Raw genomic sequence first — 17,326 nt, 5'->3', positions numbered from 1 at the left:
TCTCGCAAGACGATTGCTTTGCACTAAGTAAGAAATTGAACATCGGTAAGTGTGGCTGTAGAACCCAGTTCTTAAATGGCAATCCCTTAAGAACTCAGTGCATGTGAAGTTCATGTTAACAGTTCTCAATGTGGGCAGCATTGTTCCTGAGATTTCTTCTTTTCTTGCATGTTGGGTTCTTATTTCTTGGTTTTCATTCCATGTTTAATAGACTGTTCTCCATACTAGAGATCCTTAGGTATAGGGCCATCATCTGTTGTCTGCATATGACCAAGCCAAAGTTGATGCTGACAGAGAATGGATGCTCAGAATGTTGCCATGCTCCAAGACCTCAGAGTAGACAACTTTCTCCTACCAGGAAATTTCTAGAATACAGCAAAAGCAGGAATGGAAGCTGCTTAGGTGCTTTTCTTGGGTAGAGCAGGTCAGCCAGGAATCACTGTTGTAAAAAGAGTCATTTATGATGCAAGCAGGATCTACTTTAACCTTGATCTTAATGGTCAGTCCTACATCAGTTTGCTCGGCATGCTCGTGAAAGCCAATGTTTTGCCAATACAGGTATTCAGTTCTGTCTCAAGTCACAGGTTGTTGGTACGTAAATTTACTTACAACATCCAATATGCGTTCACCTATTTTGACCGCTGATAGTGAATCAATGTTCTGGCCCATAACACTGACCTTCTTGATGGTGATTTTAAGGGTAAACTCTTGCCAGGCTTAAACAAAGTGACTGATGAGGGTTTGAAGGTCACTCTCTATGTGGTCTATCAGTGGAGTGTCACCAGCAAACAGCAGCTCACAAATCAAAACTTTTTGCACTTCAATCTTCACTTTAAAGCATGTGAGGCTGAATACTTTTCCATCTGAGTGTATATGTACATAAAATTCCTTCAGTGGTGGTCCCAAAAGCATACATCCAAAAAAAAAAAATCACGAACAGGGTTGGGGCTAGGATACAGACCTATTTGACTTTGCTTTGAATCTCAAAAACCTCAGATATTGATTCATCATAGCTAACTGTTCCTTGCATTTCATCATGGAACAAGCAGATTATGCTGAGGAGTTCTGGTGGACAGCCAATCTTTTCCAATAATTTGAAGAGATCTTCTTTGCTGATAAGGTAAAAGGCCTTAGTCAGGTAAATGAAGACAATATAAAAAAGTCGCCTCTACCCCTGCGTTTTTCTTGGATTTGTCATTGTAAGAAGATTATATCCTAGATGCAGAGCTATCCCTAGGGCATGGCGAAAGCCGGGTGGCCACCCTTGGTCCCACGCTTTGTGGGGCCACCGTGGAGCTAGGCAGAGTGGCCATGGCACCTTCTGCAGGGCCTACCTGGAGCTGTCAGCTCAGTCCTGTGTCCCCACTTGTTCAATGCAGGTGTTAGCCTTGTGGTGTCAGGGTTGACAGCAGTCTTATGCAGAGTTTAGATTATGGATTGTATACGATGGTTTGGATACAGATGATTCTGCCTCAGGCAGAGGGCTGGACTAGATGACATTTGGAGGTCAGTTCCGGCTCTACTTCTCTATGATTCTATGAATGCCACCTTTTCCTGGGGCCTTGCCAATGGCCAGACTGTCCATGGCCCTACTTAGGGTAAACTCAGTACTTAATATAAAATAGTCAGTGAACACGGGAGTATTTTGAGAATTAGAATTTTCTGTTGCTTCCATGGTCATTTTACATAAAGGAATTTTTATCTAGATAAAAACCTCTTTCCAGCGCGAATAAAAATCTTCTGTGCATCTTGAATTCATTGAGTTCATTTTGAATAAGCTCCTCAAATTTGCATCAAGGTGATATGAAAGCCATTTTGAAGCTTCTAGTCCAGAACAGGCTTGAGATACTCCATATTGTTTCAAAATCAGTATATTTGGCCAAGTGAAGTGATGCTTGACTGAAAGCAGTCCTTCAGCAACTTCCAAGCAAAACATATGTTATCGAGTACGTGCAGAGGGATTCTGGATCATTTTCTTTGTAGTATGATATTTTGTATTCATAACTGTTCGGACAGATTTTTCAGCTTAGTTGTACTGCCTTAAATCTAGTATAGCTGATATAATGAAGAATTAGTCTGTATTTTTGCTAGTGTAACCAAGATCAAAATTTAGCCAAATATTCTGAGTGGCATGTGACTGGCCTTATCATCTGAAAGGATTTTTTAAAATTTAATTTCTTCTTTAAACTTACTGTATACCCATTTGTACAACGTACAAATAAAAAAACCCGCACAAGATAGCTGTCATGTCTTTTGCTATCTTAATTTGTTTGAATAGGGGCTGTAATACAGAGGCCTTAATAGTATTAGAATATCAGCAATAACCCCTAAACCTGTATGCTAAAAGTTCAGGGCCTGACCTTTAAGGAAAGATAAACAGATATCAATTTTCATTTACAAAAGCCAACAAACATTCTGCATGGACTAAAACATATGACTGACCTTCTCTTCTGACTTTATTAAAGAGCTAATTTCTATGAAACACTGGGTTATTTTAAAATGCCAAAATGGCAATAAATATTAAGAAATCATAATTATGAAGGCCTGTACAGCAAGGCCATCCTATTATGTAATTTTATATAGCATAGTTCACACAATATGTAACAGCACAATCAGAATATGCAAAGGCCTCGCTCTACATTGAAGAAAGTCAATTCACACACAATGCATTATTTTCCAAAATACTCTGGTTAAATCAGAAGTGAAATTGAAGTTGAAGCCTTACATGCTTGTATGACTTAATGCACCCCATAAGGAATTTTTAATCTAATGATGATAATTGGTGAAATAACTGCTGTCTGTTAGCTGCAAAGAAAGCACATTTGTTAAGTTTCTATAAAGCCTCTATTATTACAACATCCTTCATTAGATATAATCAAAGACAATCAATGTCCCCATTGCACTCATATTTATAATAAACTACTTGGAGGTATACCGAAGCGTCTTGCTTCATTTCTTGCATGTACATTCTCAGAGTAATCATATGAAAAAAATCACGATGAGAAGACATGTTTCTTTCCAGCATGGATATTCATAAATGAAGTAAAATATCAAAAATAAATAATAGGATACTAAATTATCATGGGTCATTATTAACATTCTGAGTCACGTGCTGTCTTTACATAGAAATTCTTCTAATAAAAATAATTTATTACAAACAAAATGGCAAACTTCCAATATCTATTGTAGGAGATTTTTTTAAGACTTAAGACTAAGCTGAAAGGCTTATTTTTTTAATTAAATATATTAAATATAAACAAAGAACAATTGTATTTTTTTTTTGTATATGAATATTCAGTGCAACAGTTCACTAGCCCAGGAGATGTACAACTTTTTTAGAGCATGAACCAGGTCCTAAGAAACTCCATCTCCCTTCCATTCATGCTCATATCACATCCTTGGGGCAACTGCAACAGCTGCTTTTATGGCTATCCTATATTAGAAATGCATTAAACATTTTCTATCTATCTCTAATTTAGATTTTCAGGTAAAACACAAAGGCAAGAGCTGGGATCATGTGACCTGCCAAATCTCCACAGAGCCCGAAAAGAACCCCATAATACAGCCTGGATGTCTGCTCTAGCAAATACAAAGCCATGCTTGCAGTCCTTCTCTCAGTACCTTGGCATTTTAAAATGGTTTATGAAAAAAAGATACATTTTCTCCTCTAGCCAACAAGCATACAGTCACAATTCCTGTTGATGGTGTATAAGCATAAGCTATGTGGAGCTATATTTTCAGAGAAGGTTTAAAAAAAATCAGATGTGGCTATATATGACAACTTAGGTTTCCTATTTGTTCATTCCATTAAATGCCCCCAAAAGGTAAAATCAGTGTAGCAACTGAGGGCATACTTGTAAATCCAATGATTCTTGCCTTAGTCAATGACAGTAAGTTTTTTCCAAGCAGGCTGTCTTAAGCGGATGGCTTTAACTATTTTTGAAGAAGCAACTGTCAGCTCAACCTTATGTCATCAAAGTTTGTAGAGCTTAAAATTCAGTTACCAGAAATAAGCAATCTGGTAGTTCATGAGAAGTTCACATAAGAGAAGGCATAATTTTAGAAGGAAACTAGATATCCTAGTAATTTTGAAGCCACAGTAAATCTCTGGCCTTCAATATGTTCTGTCTTCAGTTCCGTCTGAGAAAAGATTAATACTAAATGGAAAACTTTTTCTATGAATGTTAAGTAAAATATGGTCAATGTAGTATACATTGTCATATTGGTAAACTGTTCACTATACAATTTCAAATGTAATTTTTCTTCCTGCAGACTGTAATACATCTTGCTTTAAAATTATTTAAACTTCATAAAGACATTATGAAGCAAGGTCATAAAAAAGTAATTTGTCAACAGTTATAATATAAGGGCAGAGTTAGAAATTAACTTATATTTTAAAGATAGTGAAATAACTGCCATATCGCAAAATGACTGTATGGTAACTTTTTTGTAACTACTGACTTATGGTAAGCAGTGTACAGTCCTTATAAATTAGAGAGGAGAAAAAAAGAGAGACTCTAGTCCATACACATGTACGCATGCACACACACACACAAAAATATAAACACAGTTTTCTTCTTTCCCCCAAACTGACTTAACCCCAAACTCAAATTAAACTAGCATAAGGCCCTACATAGGAAATATCAGAATTTATAAGTACTGTACTCTTATCTTGCAGTGTCAGAAACAGCTTTGTACCATTTGGATCCAAAACACTTATTTCCTGGTGTAGATAGAGCCTGAGATAGTAGGATTTAACATCACAACATTTTTAAATACAGAACTATAGCCATTTTAGAGGTTTTAAAAAGTATTAACTAAATAAATATTTTCATACCTGCCTAGTCCCAAAGTATAACAGTTATGGCAAGCAAGACACTTGGCTTCACAGGTGGAAAAGTACAAAAACTTGCCCCAGTTAATATTTTAGAGAGTGCCTTATCATTCTCTAAAACAGTTTTTTGTAAAATATGCTGCATATACAGAACATACTCGCATAAAAGGCTTTAGGAAAACTCCCATATGGTTTCAGCACTCATTAATATTATGACTAATCTGAAAGAACAAATGCAGAGTGAGACCATTTATGTTAATGATACAAATAGAATTACACACACGTACTCATACTAAATATATAATTTCAGCATAAATAACTTTAAAAGCACATTAACTCCTTACCTTTTCTCAGCTGCATATTAATTCTCTTTCCTATCCTTTTGGTGTTATATCCACTGTTTGCAGTGGAGGTAAGAACTTTTTGAGGGGATGGAGCCAGGCCTGATGGTGGTTTCCCTGATGAATTCACACTGTGAGGTAGCTGCAAGTAAGAGTCTGTCTGGTCTGACTGGTTACCCGCTCTAGATATTCTTTGTAAAGTGTGAAGTCCAGTATTGTTAATACTTTTGTTGTCAGCATACTGGGAATCAGGGCTAAACCGGCTGGAGTAGTAAGTGTTCTTTTCACTTTGGGATAACTGTTCATACTGCTCTTTATTTGCTGCAGGAACCACATGGAACCACATGATGGGTGCACGCATGGCTTGACGAAACATATGTTGTGCTCTAAGTTTAAAAAATGAACAGAGAATTAGCAAATTAAGACTGGCAGACTACAAGACATTACAAGCCTAATTACTGATGTTAATTAAGAAATGTGAGCCAATGGACATATTTACTGAAACTAAAACACAAATCAAAAACCTGAATCTGTTTATTAATCATCTACTGTGGCTGATTTTTGTAAGGTTTATTGCCATAGGGCCAAACTATGGCTAAACATGCTCAACAAACAACTCTGTACCTTATACATTACAGCAACAACTTCTACCACAATTACGGAGATGAACATGGTGTTATTATTTAAATTCAGGATCATTTTTTCCAGAAAGATAGTATCTATACTTACAGTAATTACAACACTGATGCAAACTAAATATGATTTTCACTACAATATCACCTAACATGAAATGAAGCATTTCTGCACTTTCACATATGCTGTTTCCCAGCATAAAAACCTGAAAACAGAATGGCTTTTCCTGGTCCTCCTTCAAAATTTGTCATCTTCTGAAATGCCTATAATAAACTGGCCAACTGAGAACAATTCATTAATATACAGAAAAATTGGTATCTAATGTACATTGATACTCATCTATATCTTTTACTTGTCTGCTGTCATAGGTTTCAGTCTTGCAAAAAAAACCCATGACCCTAAGCTCATGCTCATCAGAAGCCCTATACATCCCAACCTAAAGTAAATACAAGGCACCTGCTAAATACTGAAGATGTATACGCCTTTGCAGAACAGGGACTTTAGGAACTGTTCGACAGTCCACAAAGTTGGCAGGAGCCATTTCACTGACAATGGATTTTGGATCAAGACCTCAGGACATAAGTTCTTCAGGATAAAAATATTATTTTTACTGTGTGGTGGTGCAGTACTGAGTACAATGGTAGCCCAATCTATGGTAGGAATTATGGGAACTGACTACAAATATACATCTATTAGGGTGTATCAACATGAGACACTAACTGTACAGTAGACTGATTCTCCCGCGCATTACCGCATCATGGCAAAAGCTGTGCTAACACACTAATACGCAGAAGAATTAGTCTACTGTACATTAGCATCACTAAAAAACGTGTGCCAGCACTACTGCACAACAGCACCAGTTACTATGCACGGAGGTAGTACCTGTTATTACAAGTACTGAACTTAAGGCGCAGTAACAACGGCACATTAATGCATGTGTAGATGTGCCCATTGTTTACAACATTATTCCGTTAGCTACCAACACATGAGGTATTGATAGGTAAATTACTATTTTCAGATTTACTTCTAAATGGAATTTCAGTAATATTTTTCTGATTAAGTTATTCTCTCTCTACTTCATTTCCTTTCAACTATTTTTGCATGTCACTTTAAAAAGCCTTCTTGGTTAAACATTTTGGGATTCCATCAAAGCTCATCCCCTTCCTAAGCAAATATTTATAATGTCACAAATTTCTGCAGGGAAGAATTGACTTTTGTGCAATATCATACTTCCACACGAAGGAACACACGTTTTAAAATGTCAAATAAAGGACTCCAAATTGTCTTAATATATTTAACATCACACTGTTTATAATAAAACAAGAATCCTGCTTTATTTTTCAAAATAAAACCAGACTCATTGTATTAGTGGGTAATGAAAATGGGCCCATATTGTTTAAGAAAAGAGCCATAAACCATCCAACAACAACAAAATCTACATACATTCTAATGACGGCAGTTCTTCTGTAGTGCTGTAGCTTGACTAATTAAAAATCACTAATGCTGTAAGAAACCAGACTGTATCTCTCCTTTATTAAAAAGAGCACACTTAGACGATTTGTTTTTAAACACTTTATTTCCTCAAATTACTGCAACATGCAGTGGTTAAAGGTTAAACAAAGCAATATACTGTACAGTAAATGTACTTACTGTTCAAATCTCCTATTGCGAAGGTCTCCATCGTTAATCCTGACAATACAATCATTCTCATGAAAAAGGTTTTCTTGTTCAGCTTTTCCACCTTTCTCCAATCGTTTTACTAATAACCCCAGGGTTCTGGAACATTAAGATTACAAATGATTACACAGCTAATATTTCCTCTGTACTGATTTAATATACTTTCATGATAATCACTAAACCTACTCTAATCCTAAACTACTGCTTAAAGAAAGACTAGTTTTGGACAAGGATATCAAAGTTTAAAATCTTGAGCATACAAACAAACAACATCTGAATTAGTATCCACTTTTCACAGAACAAAAAAATCTATCAGGGCATTACACTTCTGAAAGATGCATATAGTAGTAATGCCTGCATTTAAATTCAGCAAGGCAACTACATGTATTGTTGTACAAGAGACTTTGGCAATTAGCTCCAAATTACAACTTCAACAATTAGCTATCAGCAACACCTCCAAGGTAACAGCTTACATTTTCTGACTTAGGGTGTTGGAAATGAGAGTAGAGCAAGTTACCTTACAATTCAAAGCTTCCATTAGATAGAGGAAACCTGAGCTACATTATTGTTTCTACATGGATTAAACATGCAGTTGTAATACATAAAAAAGCAACCTAAAATGAAGGGATGAGTAGATTTAGGAACCCTACTTAGGCCAAATGGAATATAACCCGAGTAAAGCAATAGAAAAGACAACAAAAATAAAACAAGCCTCCTACCCTAATACTGTTCTGTCATTGTAATATTTAAACTTAGCTGCTGTAAAATGCTAGAGAATAAAATTGTAGACAGCAGTGTGATCTTGAAGTTGACAGTTTACCTTGAAGTAACCAGTTCTTATTTGGCTAGGTCAGGTGAAACACAAAGCAATTACCATACAGTGGTCTGTTTGCAGTGAGGTGGCTATCTCTGTCTAGCTCTTACTGCAAACAGGCATAGTTGGTTGTGTTACCCTGAAGTCAAGTAGAAGGCAGGGTAGATCTGCACCTTACTGACTAGCCGAAGTAGACACCCCCCCGCCACACACACACACTCCAGCAGATCTGATGAAGTGAGCTTCAGCCCCTGAAAGCTGAGGCACGCACACATGCACATACTGTAACAGGGGAGCTCAACCTCCAGCTCACCGGCCAAGTGTGGAATCTGGCCTGTGGCACTCCCCCCAGGTTGGGAAATTTGGTGCCAGGGGAACAGTGGCAGACTGCCACCCCTCCCCACTGCCAAAATTTGAAGCCCCACAGGGCAAGTTGGATCTGGGCCATGATCCTTCCCCAACAGAGCCAGATCTGAAACAGACCACCCCCCCTTCCTCCCACTGGCAAGGTTGGGGCCTGGCCATGCGCCCCCTTCCTCCTGTGGGGCTGAGCCACATGCTCTCCCCGTGCAGGTCTAAATTAGGGCTAGGCCATGCCCGCTCCTCGCACAAGGCTGTACAGGCCAGGTCACAGCGCACTCCCCCCAACAGGGCCAGGTCGTGGCGAGACCAAACCCCCCATCTACTACATAGTGGGATCAGGACCAGAATGCCCCCAACTCCACCCTCCGCATGACTGGATGGGACCCTGCTGGATCCAGCCCACAGAGGGATCAAGCACTGCCCACCCAATCTGCCAGGCAAAAAGGTTGAGCACCAGCTCAACATATAAGATAGGTGTGATTCTACCCTTCCTTCTACCTCTTATTGGACAGGGGTCCAAAAAACCACACCTGCTGAAATTCTCAAAGACAGTGGTGAGCAAACATTTAACCTTAAATCATTTCCAAATCATAGAGTCATTCTTTTAGGTCAGGCTTGCAACATTTTGACAAGATGGTGTGCAATGCCCATATTTTAGCCACCCTAAGAATACATGCTTCAGACTGACAGTCCAACATCTTATGCTTGGCCTACAGTGCACTTAAAAAAAAAAAAAAAAAAAAAAAAATCTTAAATGCAGTGCTCCAAAGCATCAGGACTATATACACAATTGAAGCAAAATTTTTTAAAAATCTTTCCACAACATGATCTTAGATCTGGTTGTCTGCCAAACTAAGGCCCTGATATGCCAAGATATTTAAGGGCATGCATACCTTAACATGTATAAGACAGCAAATAAAATTTAATGAAATTCCTAGCATACTTATTACCTAGGAGTTTGAGTATGTGTTGAATCAGGCATACTTGAAAAATGAGTGTATTAATTAGCCTTCCATCCACAAGTTCTTCATACATACCCACAGATGCAACACTCATAAATAAAATCAACCCCATTTAAAGATCAATCAAATTTAAAAAAATCAAATCAGATTTCCCAAGCAAGCTCAGACAGAATAGAAAGGTTATTGTTGATATTTATAACATTTAAATCCTCTGGATGCATTAATATGAAGCAGGGTTGAGGGCCACACAGATAAACAAATAATGTCAAAAATAGCATTTATCATCTTAAACTAGAAGTCACTAAAATAACAAACCATCAAATGAAATGTGATTAATTCATTAAAATGTAATTCACACTATTTTCCTGGGGACTGGCAGAGCATCTCTCACAAACGTCAAAAATTAATCATGTGTGTTGGTTCCACAGTTCTTGATCCCATTAAGTGGTCAGTCTGCCTGGTCTCAGGCCTCTAGCTGTCATCTAGGCTTGTTCTTCTACTCTCAGGTCATTTATACACATACTGTTTTGTCCCATGACATACCAGAGATCTGCCGCTTTGGAGCAGACTCAATTAAGCGAGTCTGCTCCACATGTGACCTGATACACACTGCATGCAGCTGTGTAGGTGGTGAAATGCACATCAGCATGCAGAAAATGGTGGCGGCGCACTTTTGAACTAAAGCACCTTCTATGTGTTTTAGTTCAAAAGCGCGCTGCTACCAATTTCTCAGCATCGACGTGCATTTCACCACTTACACAACTGCAAGCATCACAGCACTAAGCACTGCGGTGCTTACATATGAAAAAATGCCCTCTGACTCCAGCCCCACAGCAGTAGCTGCTCTTACTGTAGTAGGTCTGATTTGAGCTTGTTCCATTCCTTGCAATCTTCTTCCCTCCAAGTACAGTAACAATGCCTAATACAATAACCTGACAACCTCTTTAAAGCAAAATATTACTTCCTTAGACCAAAAGCATTTTAGAGAAAAGCTCTTATGAACAACAGAACAGACAGTAGACATGGCTCTCTCTTTTCCTCATGGCTTATCACTCTTGACCCTGGCTGTTCTTCTTTACATTTCCTCCAGAGTCCCTGTGTCTCAGCATGCCTCCCTAGATAGGCTCTGACAAGTGATGCCACAAATTCTTCCTCTGAATAATGCCTTTAATTCTTTAGTCTTCTTTTGATCACAAGCATTTAACTTTGGCAAAACAAGGTTTGCAATCTACGAAAGACAGGATCCGCAAAAGTTAATAGCTTGCCCCGCTGTCCTTCAAATATGAGCTTAGTTATAATTATCTAAATCTATTGTGTGGCTTTCCTGTACATTCTTCTTGCAATAAACCATAGTCATATAGGAACCCTACCTCACTGACTAGGATATACAAGTTTATGAAAATATTACTCATCCATATTTCTAGATAACTACATAACAATTTCATGTCTATCACAAATCAGGTCGAAAAGGTCTTAAATTAAAAAAAATAAATAAACTGATTACAACTGTCCCTCTTACAGTTTATGCAAAAACCTTTCTACAGGTTCAATTTTAAAAAAATATAACCTAAAAGGTTAAAAGGATGCTCTGTCTGTCAATTATGGGGAAAATCACATTCATAAAATATTGATTATCAAAAAACTTCTGGTCTTCTAATTAAAAAAAAAATTAAATAAAGTAAAAATGTCTGCATGCACTTATATAAAAATGATGCCATACAAAGTTTTCATGCAGCTGAAGTCCTGGCCAAGTGTACAAAAAAGCTCCATTCCATTTTCATTCACCCATATGTTGCTGAAATTGTTGAAACTCATCATCTTTCTATGTTTGTTTGCCCAAGAGTGGGGTTTGAGGAAAGATTGTGATGAGGGGGAGGGGGTGGGAGGAGAGGGTTATTTCTTACCCATTTGAGGTTTTCTTTCCCCCTTTAAGTGACAGTGAGCATTCAAACATTTTCACCTTGTTCGAGTAGGAGAAAAACAATAAAACACTGAAATGGTGAAATCTTTTTTGGATTAAATTTACTCCTGTGAGGAGGAGGAACAGAAGGTTCCAAAACATGAAAGTAGGATGTAAATGACCTTCTACACTGCAGCATATTTTTCCTTCAGATGCAGAGTTAGGTTTTTTTTAAATGGCATTATTATGCTTTAAGTTCAGCTAGTACCACACGTGTACCCTAACATTTTAACTTTATTTTAAGCTACCATATTCACTCACATGCTAAACACACGTTTTCCCACAAATTACCCTTCAAAACGTGGGGCATTGTCTTAAGCACTGAAGCTGATTTCCTGCCCAGAACAGAAACATGGAATTGCTGTAAAATAGCTACGGGGAAGATCAGAGGGGGCAGGAGGGAGCAGTATAGAGGGGTGTAGTCACACCACGCTTTGCTCACTACTTCACTCAAAGTTTACAACACTGCTCAGCAGTAGCATTTCTATTCATGACTCCCAATTGAAGGAATCAATTGATTTCATGGCTCATTGTAATCTACATGATTCCTGCTCGTTCCCACTGTTTCCTCCAGAGGCATTAATGACAGTTTTTCCTTTTTAATGGTCATGAATATTCTACTAATCACACTCTCCTTGCTTTGGCCATTTTGTTCTCTTAATTACTCCATGTCTCTTCCCATTTTTTCTGTTTCATTTGTTTGCAGCCTAGGTGTCCTCCATGAAAAAAGGAAGCACAAATGGAAAGTGGGTCAGCAGAAGTGACCTGTGCAGGATGTGCCATGTTCGCTAACACCACTTCGTCTGCAGATACCTTGGAGGACAAGACTCATAGACTGGAAGCACAGGTACCTAACACTGCTTTATATCAAGGAAAATGAAGATTACTTGGATTAATTACGAGAGCCTGGCGCAGGAAAGGCCAAAGGGTAAAGAGAAGTAGAAACATTCTGGAGATCTTATTCAAAGAAGGAGGGTCCCCAAAATTCAAGAAGAGCAGACTGAAGTCAGCAACGGCTTCAAAGATCCCTGTGGTGGAACAGCTAAGGAAAAGGCAGAGATGAAGACATCAGTAGGCAAAACCCATAGGACACTGTAGTTTAGTGAGGAGGAAGCACAGGGCCCCAGTAATAGGGGCTGTAGCATCATTGTACCAAGAAGGAAGAAAAGAATGGGAGTGGTTGGTGCCTCCCTTACATGGGGGAGAGAAGCACCAATTTGTTAGCCAGATCTGGGGTCCCAGGAGGTGTACTGTATGCCTGAAGGCCAAATTCAGGATATCATAGACTGCCATAGTTCATCCATCCCTCAGACCACTACCCTTTCCTGCCCATCCATGCAGTACACCCAGAGGTGCTACAACTCAGGATAAAGAAATACAAAATGGGGGACATCTAGCTGAATGGCAGCACTACAGAAAAGGATCAGGAAGTCGTGATAGATCACAGACTCAATATAAATCTGCAGTGCATTCCAAAACTGCATTTGCCTTTTTTGCAGCTGTCCATCTGCCATTCAAAATCTGAGAGCTGCATGGCTTAAGTAAATTCCATATCTGCTATAAGCAAAATAAGAGTAGAAACATATATCACTAAATAAAGTAGGTCAGTTGTGCTGGGACGTGATCTGCTTCACTGGGTGAAACATGTTGTCTGACATCCTGCCAGTTGATGCTGTGGGAGAACAGGGGATGTGCTCTCCTGGGTTTGAGGGGCCTGGTGCTGCACATGAGAACTCCTGTGTAGGAGCAGGCCCCTCAAGCCCTGGGAGCTACTTCCTGGCTTTCTCCACTTACAGAGATGCTCCCCCAGGATCTTCAGGGCAAAGAAAGTTGCGGTTTCCCCCTATACCAAGACATCCTGGAAATCCCAGGGCCCTTCTGTGCAAAAAGAAAAAGCTGGGCAGGCACTTCCAGGGCTTAAGAGGCCCAATTCTGTATTGGAATCCCCAGGGTATTCAGGATCAGGTCCCTCAAGTCCCCAGAGCATCTCCCTGCAGCTGGAGAGCAAGACAGTTCCAGGCTTCTAGCACTCTCGTGCCATAAAGTAAATAGATGCCCACCACTAAATAGCTGCACAAATTAATAACACTTCCATTGTGGCCACAAGGGGTATGGACACCTGTCTCTTTGGTCTTTTGTGCCACCATCATTTTTTTTATGGTGTCACAAAGATAATGAGAAGCGATATCTGTTGCAACCCTGAATATCTTTTCCTTGCTCAGGAGCAAAGACTAGTAGATGACAAAAGGAAGCACTAACCAAACACAGTGCATTCTCTGTTATACTAGCCATTGATTGAGGAGACAATTTGTCCAACCTCCCCATGCATAGCTCTCAAATGGAGCCATCAGGAATGGATCCATGGTACAGTGAGCTGAAAAAAATTTTATTCTGCTGTACCTTGATCAATGTGTAGAGAAGAAATATATCCCTGTAACTTCACATCCATTCAACTTCCTCTCCTAAAAAAGTGAACTCTAGAAATCCATCTCCATTCTACCCCACTTTAGCAAAAATTTTACATGCATTTGACATGCACAAATCCTAAATGGTGTCAAGGGCACACCACATGTGCATAGCTATGGCATCAGATCTTTCATTTCTATGATTAAACAGCAAGTACCTAAGTCTCTTCAACAGCGAACCACTTAAGTGTTATGGTGACAACAATCTACTCAAACTCTGCTGCCTATTGGTGTCATCGCAACACTTTGTACTCCTTATATTTCTTTTTATTAAAACATAACTAATTAGTGTTGGGGTATTACATTTTTTCTTGATTGTTACTTTTATTCATTCTACTGAAATTATATTAACTTCTTGTTAATGCAGGACACATCTTATTTTCTGCATGATTTATTATTTCTTAAAGCTATCCACATAAGCCCTTACATCTAGTAAAACATTATTAATCCTAACCACTGATAAAGTAGCATAATACAGAAATAAAATACATGTCAACATTTCAATTACTGTCATTAAACAAAGCCTACAAGTTATACTAATGCAGGAGTGTTCTGCTCAAATGTAGCATCTAGTTTTGTTTTTTTACCTAACTTCACAGTTGGAAAGATACATATAGCTAAAGTGGCATAAATTGTGATTTAGAAGTGGCTGAATGTTCTAATTCAAATTTGAACCAAGTATCCTCCTAGTTTCTGTCACCTACTGTAAGCATTTAGACATTTTATCTCAGTATCCCTTTTTGTGTACACGCACAGGCTAAATACAGACAGTCAAAAAGCCTGAAGCTGAACCTATTCAGTCTTTGCAGGCTAGTCCAAACTGCAGAGATTAAACTGAGAAACAACTGGACATTCACTTTTAATTCAGGAAATGCAGTCATACACCTGCAATGGCTAAAGGCAGAAGCTGGGAGGGGAAGAGGGAGAGAGGAATGCTACAGCACAGCTCTGGCATGTAGCCAGCATGGGCTGTGTGTTTGCTTCCTCTTCCCTGAGGTCTCTGGGATTTGCAGTCCACAATTACAGCAGCAGGACTCTGCAGAGTTGCTCATCACTTCCTCTTCCTGCTTCCAAATGCTTCTGGGATTTGTAGTCCACAGTGGCAGCCAGCAGTGAGTTTTTAGCAGGGCAAGGCATTTCTGTACTTGTGGGGAAGAGAAGTTTAACCCCCCCCCCCCCCTCCCTGGCCACAGACCCTAAATGAGGTTTGTTGGGAGGTAGGGGGGCAGGAGTCCCTGCCCCCCCACCCCCTTCTCTGCTGGAGCAGAGAGCACAGCCCAGCCCAGGCCTGAAAAGCATGCTGGAAGACTGTGAGATTTAACTTGAACCAGGAAGGGGTCTGGGACAGGTTTGACCCAAATTAGTTAATTCTGATACTACATTCAACCAGGTTTATTATGTGTACTGAACTACTGTTCTGTTACAGGTTTAAACCAGTTTCTGATTACTTAAACTGGTTTATGTGTAACTTCTGTCCCTAGCCACACACATGCACATGTCTGCATGTGGGGAAAGGGCATACGATTTGTTTAAACAAAATCTCAAGAATAATTTCCGGTACAACTCTGTCAGACATGGAATACATTTCCCTAAAACTTGGCAAAAACTTAGTGGCAAAATTCTATAAAATGTCTCTTGTGTTGCTTCAGCATAACAATGTGATTATAAATTACATGTCTATTCTACATTACTCTAAAAATTGAAGTATATGGGAAATTCATGTTCATTGCCACAATAACTGCAAATAACGTGCTCATTTCAACAGTAAAAGATGCAGTTTTTATTGCAAACTTACCATGGAATCAAAAGGTACATCTAACACAGCAAAAAAGCAGCACTAAGCTCAACAATCTTGTGCTGTCTTTGTACAAAGTGGCTCCTGAATCAAAAATTAATATAGCTAAGTTAGATGTGGGACTGCATGAGGATGATAAAGGTCAGTTTAATGTCGATATACTGCTTCTGACTGGGAAGCTAGTGCATGCAGAAGTAGACAGGCTGTGCTGTCTGTCAGACTAGAGATATCAAATTCAACCACTACCTCCTCCCCTCCCCCCCGCCGGATGGACCAGACTGCAGGATTCCTCACAGGCTACATCCATGACTGGCAACTTTCATTAAGGGTTAATGCAGGGCTTAATGCAGCCACTAAATTTTGACTCGGGGGGGCGGGGAAATCTTGTTCATGTTGCAGAACAATGCATCAGTGGAAAAGGCCTATCATGGAAATAATTCCAATGCAACTGCAGTTAACACTTTAACTACCCTAGTTTGGCTTGGGACACTCACGATGAGGAAAGGAAAACCCAGTCTGATTTTCATATCCCGGAAATTTTCTGCAGAGTTCGTTGTTCAATTAAGTTTCCTTTAAACTAGAAAGCAGAGATAGATAATTGGAGCTGGGTCTATGGTGAAAAGGCAAATCCACTGTGCCGTTTTTACTGAATTGTCTTTGAGTAGACAACTATACTTTAAAGGATATATATACACAATAGCCAATAGCCCATCAGGAATGATGTGGGGGAGAGGCAGGCAGGGATGGAGCGCTGCCATCCACCACCCACACTGCTGCTACCTCCCACCACTGCCTCCCAGGAACGGTGGGGGGAGGGGGAGTCTGAGCCTTCCCTGCCACCTCCTCAGTCCCCCTTGGCCAGCACACCATGCTGCCACTGCCTTCAGGGAGCAGGGCCAGGGGCCGGCTCCATCCCCTCCATCCCAGCCATCATGGCAGCGCTCTGCAATGCCTTTGCCTCCTATCCGGAACGCTCTTGGAGCACTATGGTTGTTTTAGTCAGCATTGTTATGAGCTGCCAAGACAACCAATCAGAGTGTGAATAAAGCATTATGGACAGACAGGATAAGGCTTTTCTTATATATAAAAAAGCATGGTGCATTGGCCTTATATAGACCCAATGAGAAAAAAAAAATCAAAATTTTAGAAAGCATGTTGTTATACAAATCTCAATCATTAGTAATGTTAAAATTACTTTTTTTTTTTAAATCATCTTAGTTTTTAACTGTAGCCAGGTAGCATGATTCTACACAAGATTTGCCTATAGCAGTTGCTAAATCATGTTTAGCATTGCATTAGTTAACATACTTTCTAACTAAAGTATTCCCTGAACAGACAAAGCATTAGACTACTAATAAGTCTGCAAGACAAGGTCTTAGCATTATATAAGCTCTGTAAAGCACTCTGCAAACCTATGACCCTGCAGAAATAATAACAATAAATGAATGCTGATCTTCACAGTGTTTTACATCAGCTTAATAT

The 17,326-nt window shown here is 39.3% G+C and overlaps 1 protein-coding gene across 1 annotated transcript in view; it reads right to left on the bottom strand.

Moving 5' to 3' along the window:
* PARD3 (par-3 family cell polarity regulator) overlaps positions 1 to 17,326 on the bottom strand; it is a 737,069-nt gene that overhangs the window by 293,522 nt on the left and 426,221 nt on the right. The window contains exons 9-10 of the mRNA XM_019528913.1: positions 7,459 to 7,584; positions 5,179 to 5,561 (exon numbers count right to left, since the gene is read on the bottom strand). Of these exons, the coding sequence (XP_019384458.1) occupies positions 5,179 to 5,561; positions 7,459 to 7,584 (509 nt within the window). The remainder of the gene's footprint in view (positions 1 to 5,178; positions 5,562 to 7,458; positions 7,585 to 17,326) is intronic.

Source organism: Crocodylus porosus, unplaced genomic scaffold (assembly GCF_001723895.1).
Source record: "Crocodylus porosus isolate Cpor-Errol unplaced genomic scaffold, CroPor_comp1, whole genome shotgun sequence".
NCBI classification, from domain to species: Eukaryota; Metazoa; Chordata; order Crocodylia; family Crocodylidae; genus Crocodylus; species Crocodylus porosus.
The sequence above is the reverse complement of the archived record's forward strand: the minus strand, read 5'-3'. Positions and strand labels throughout refer to the sequence as shown.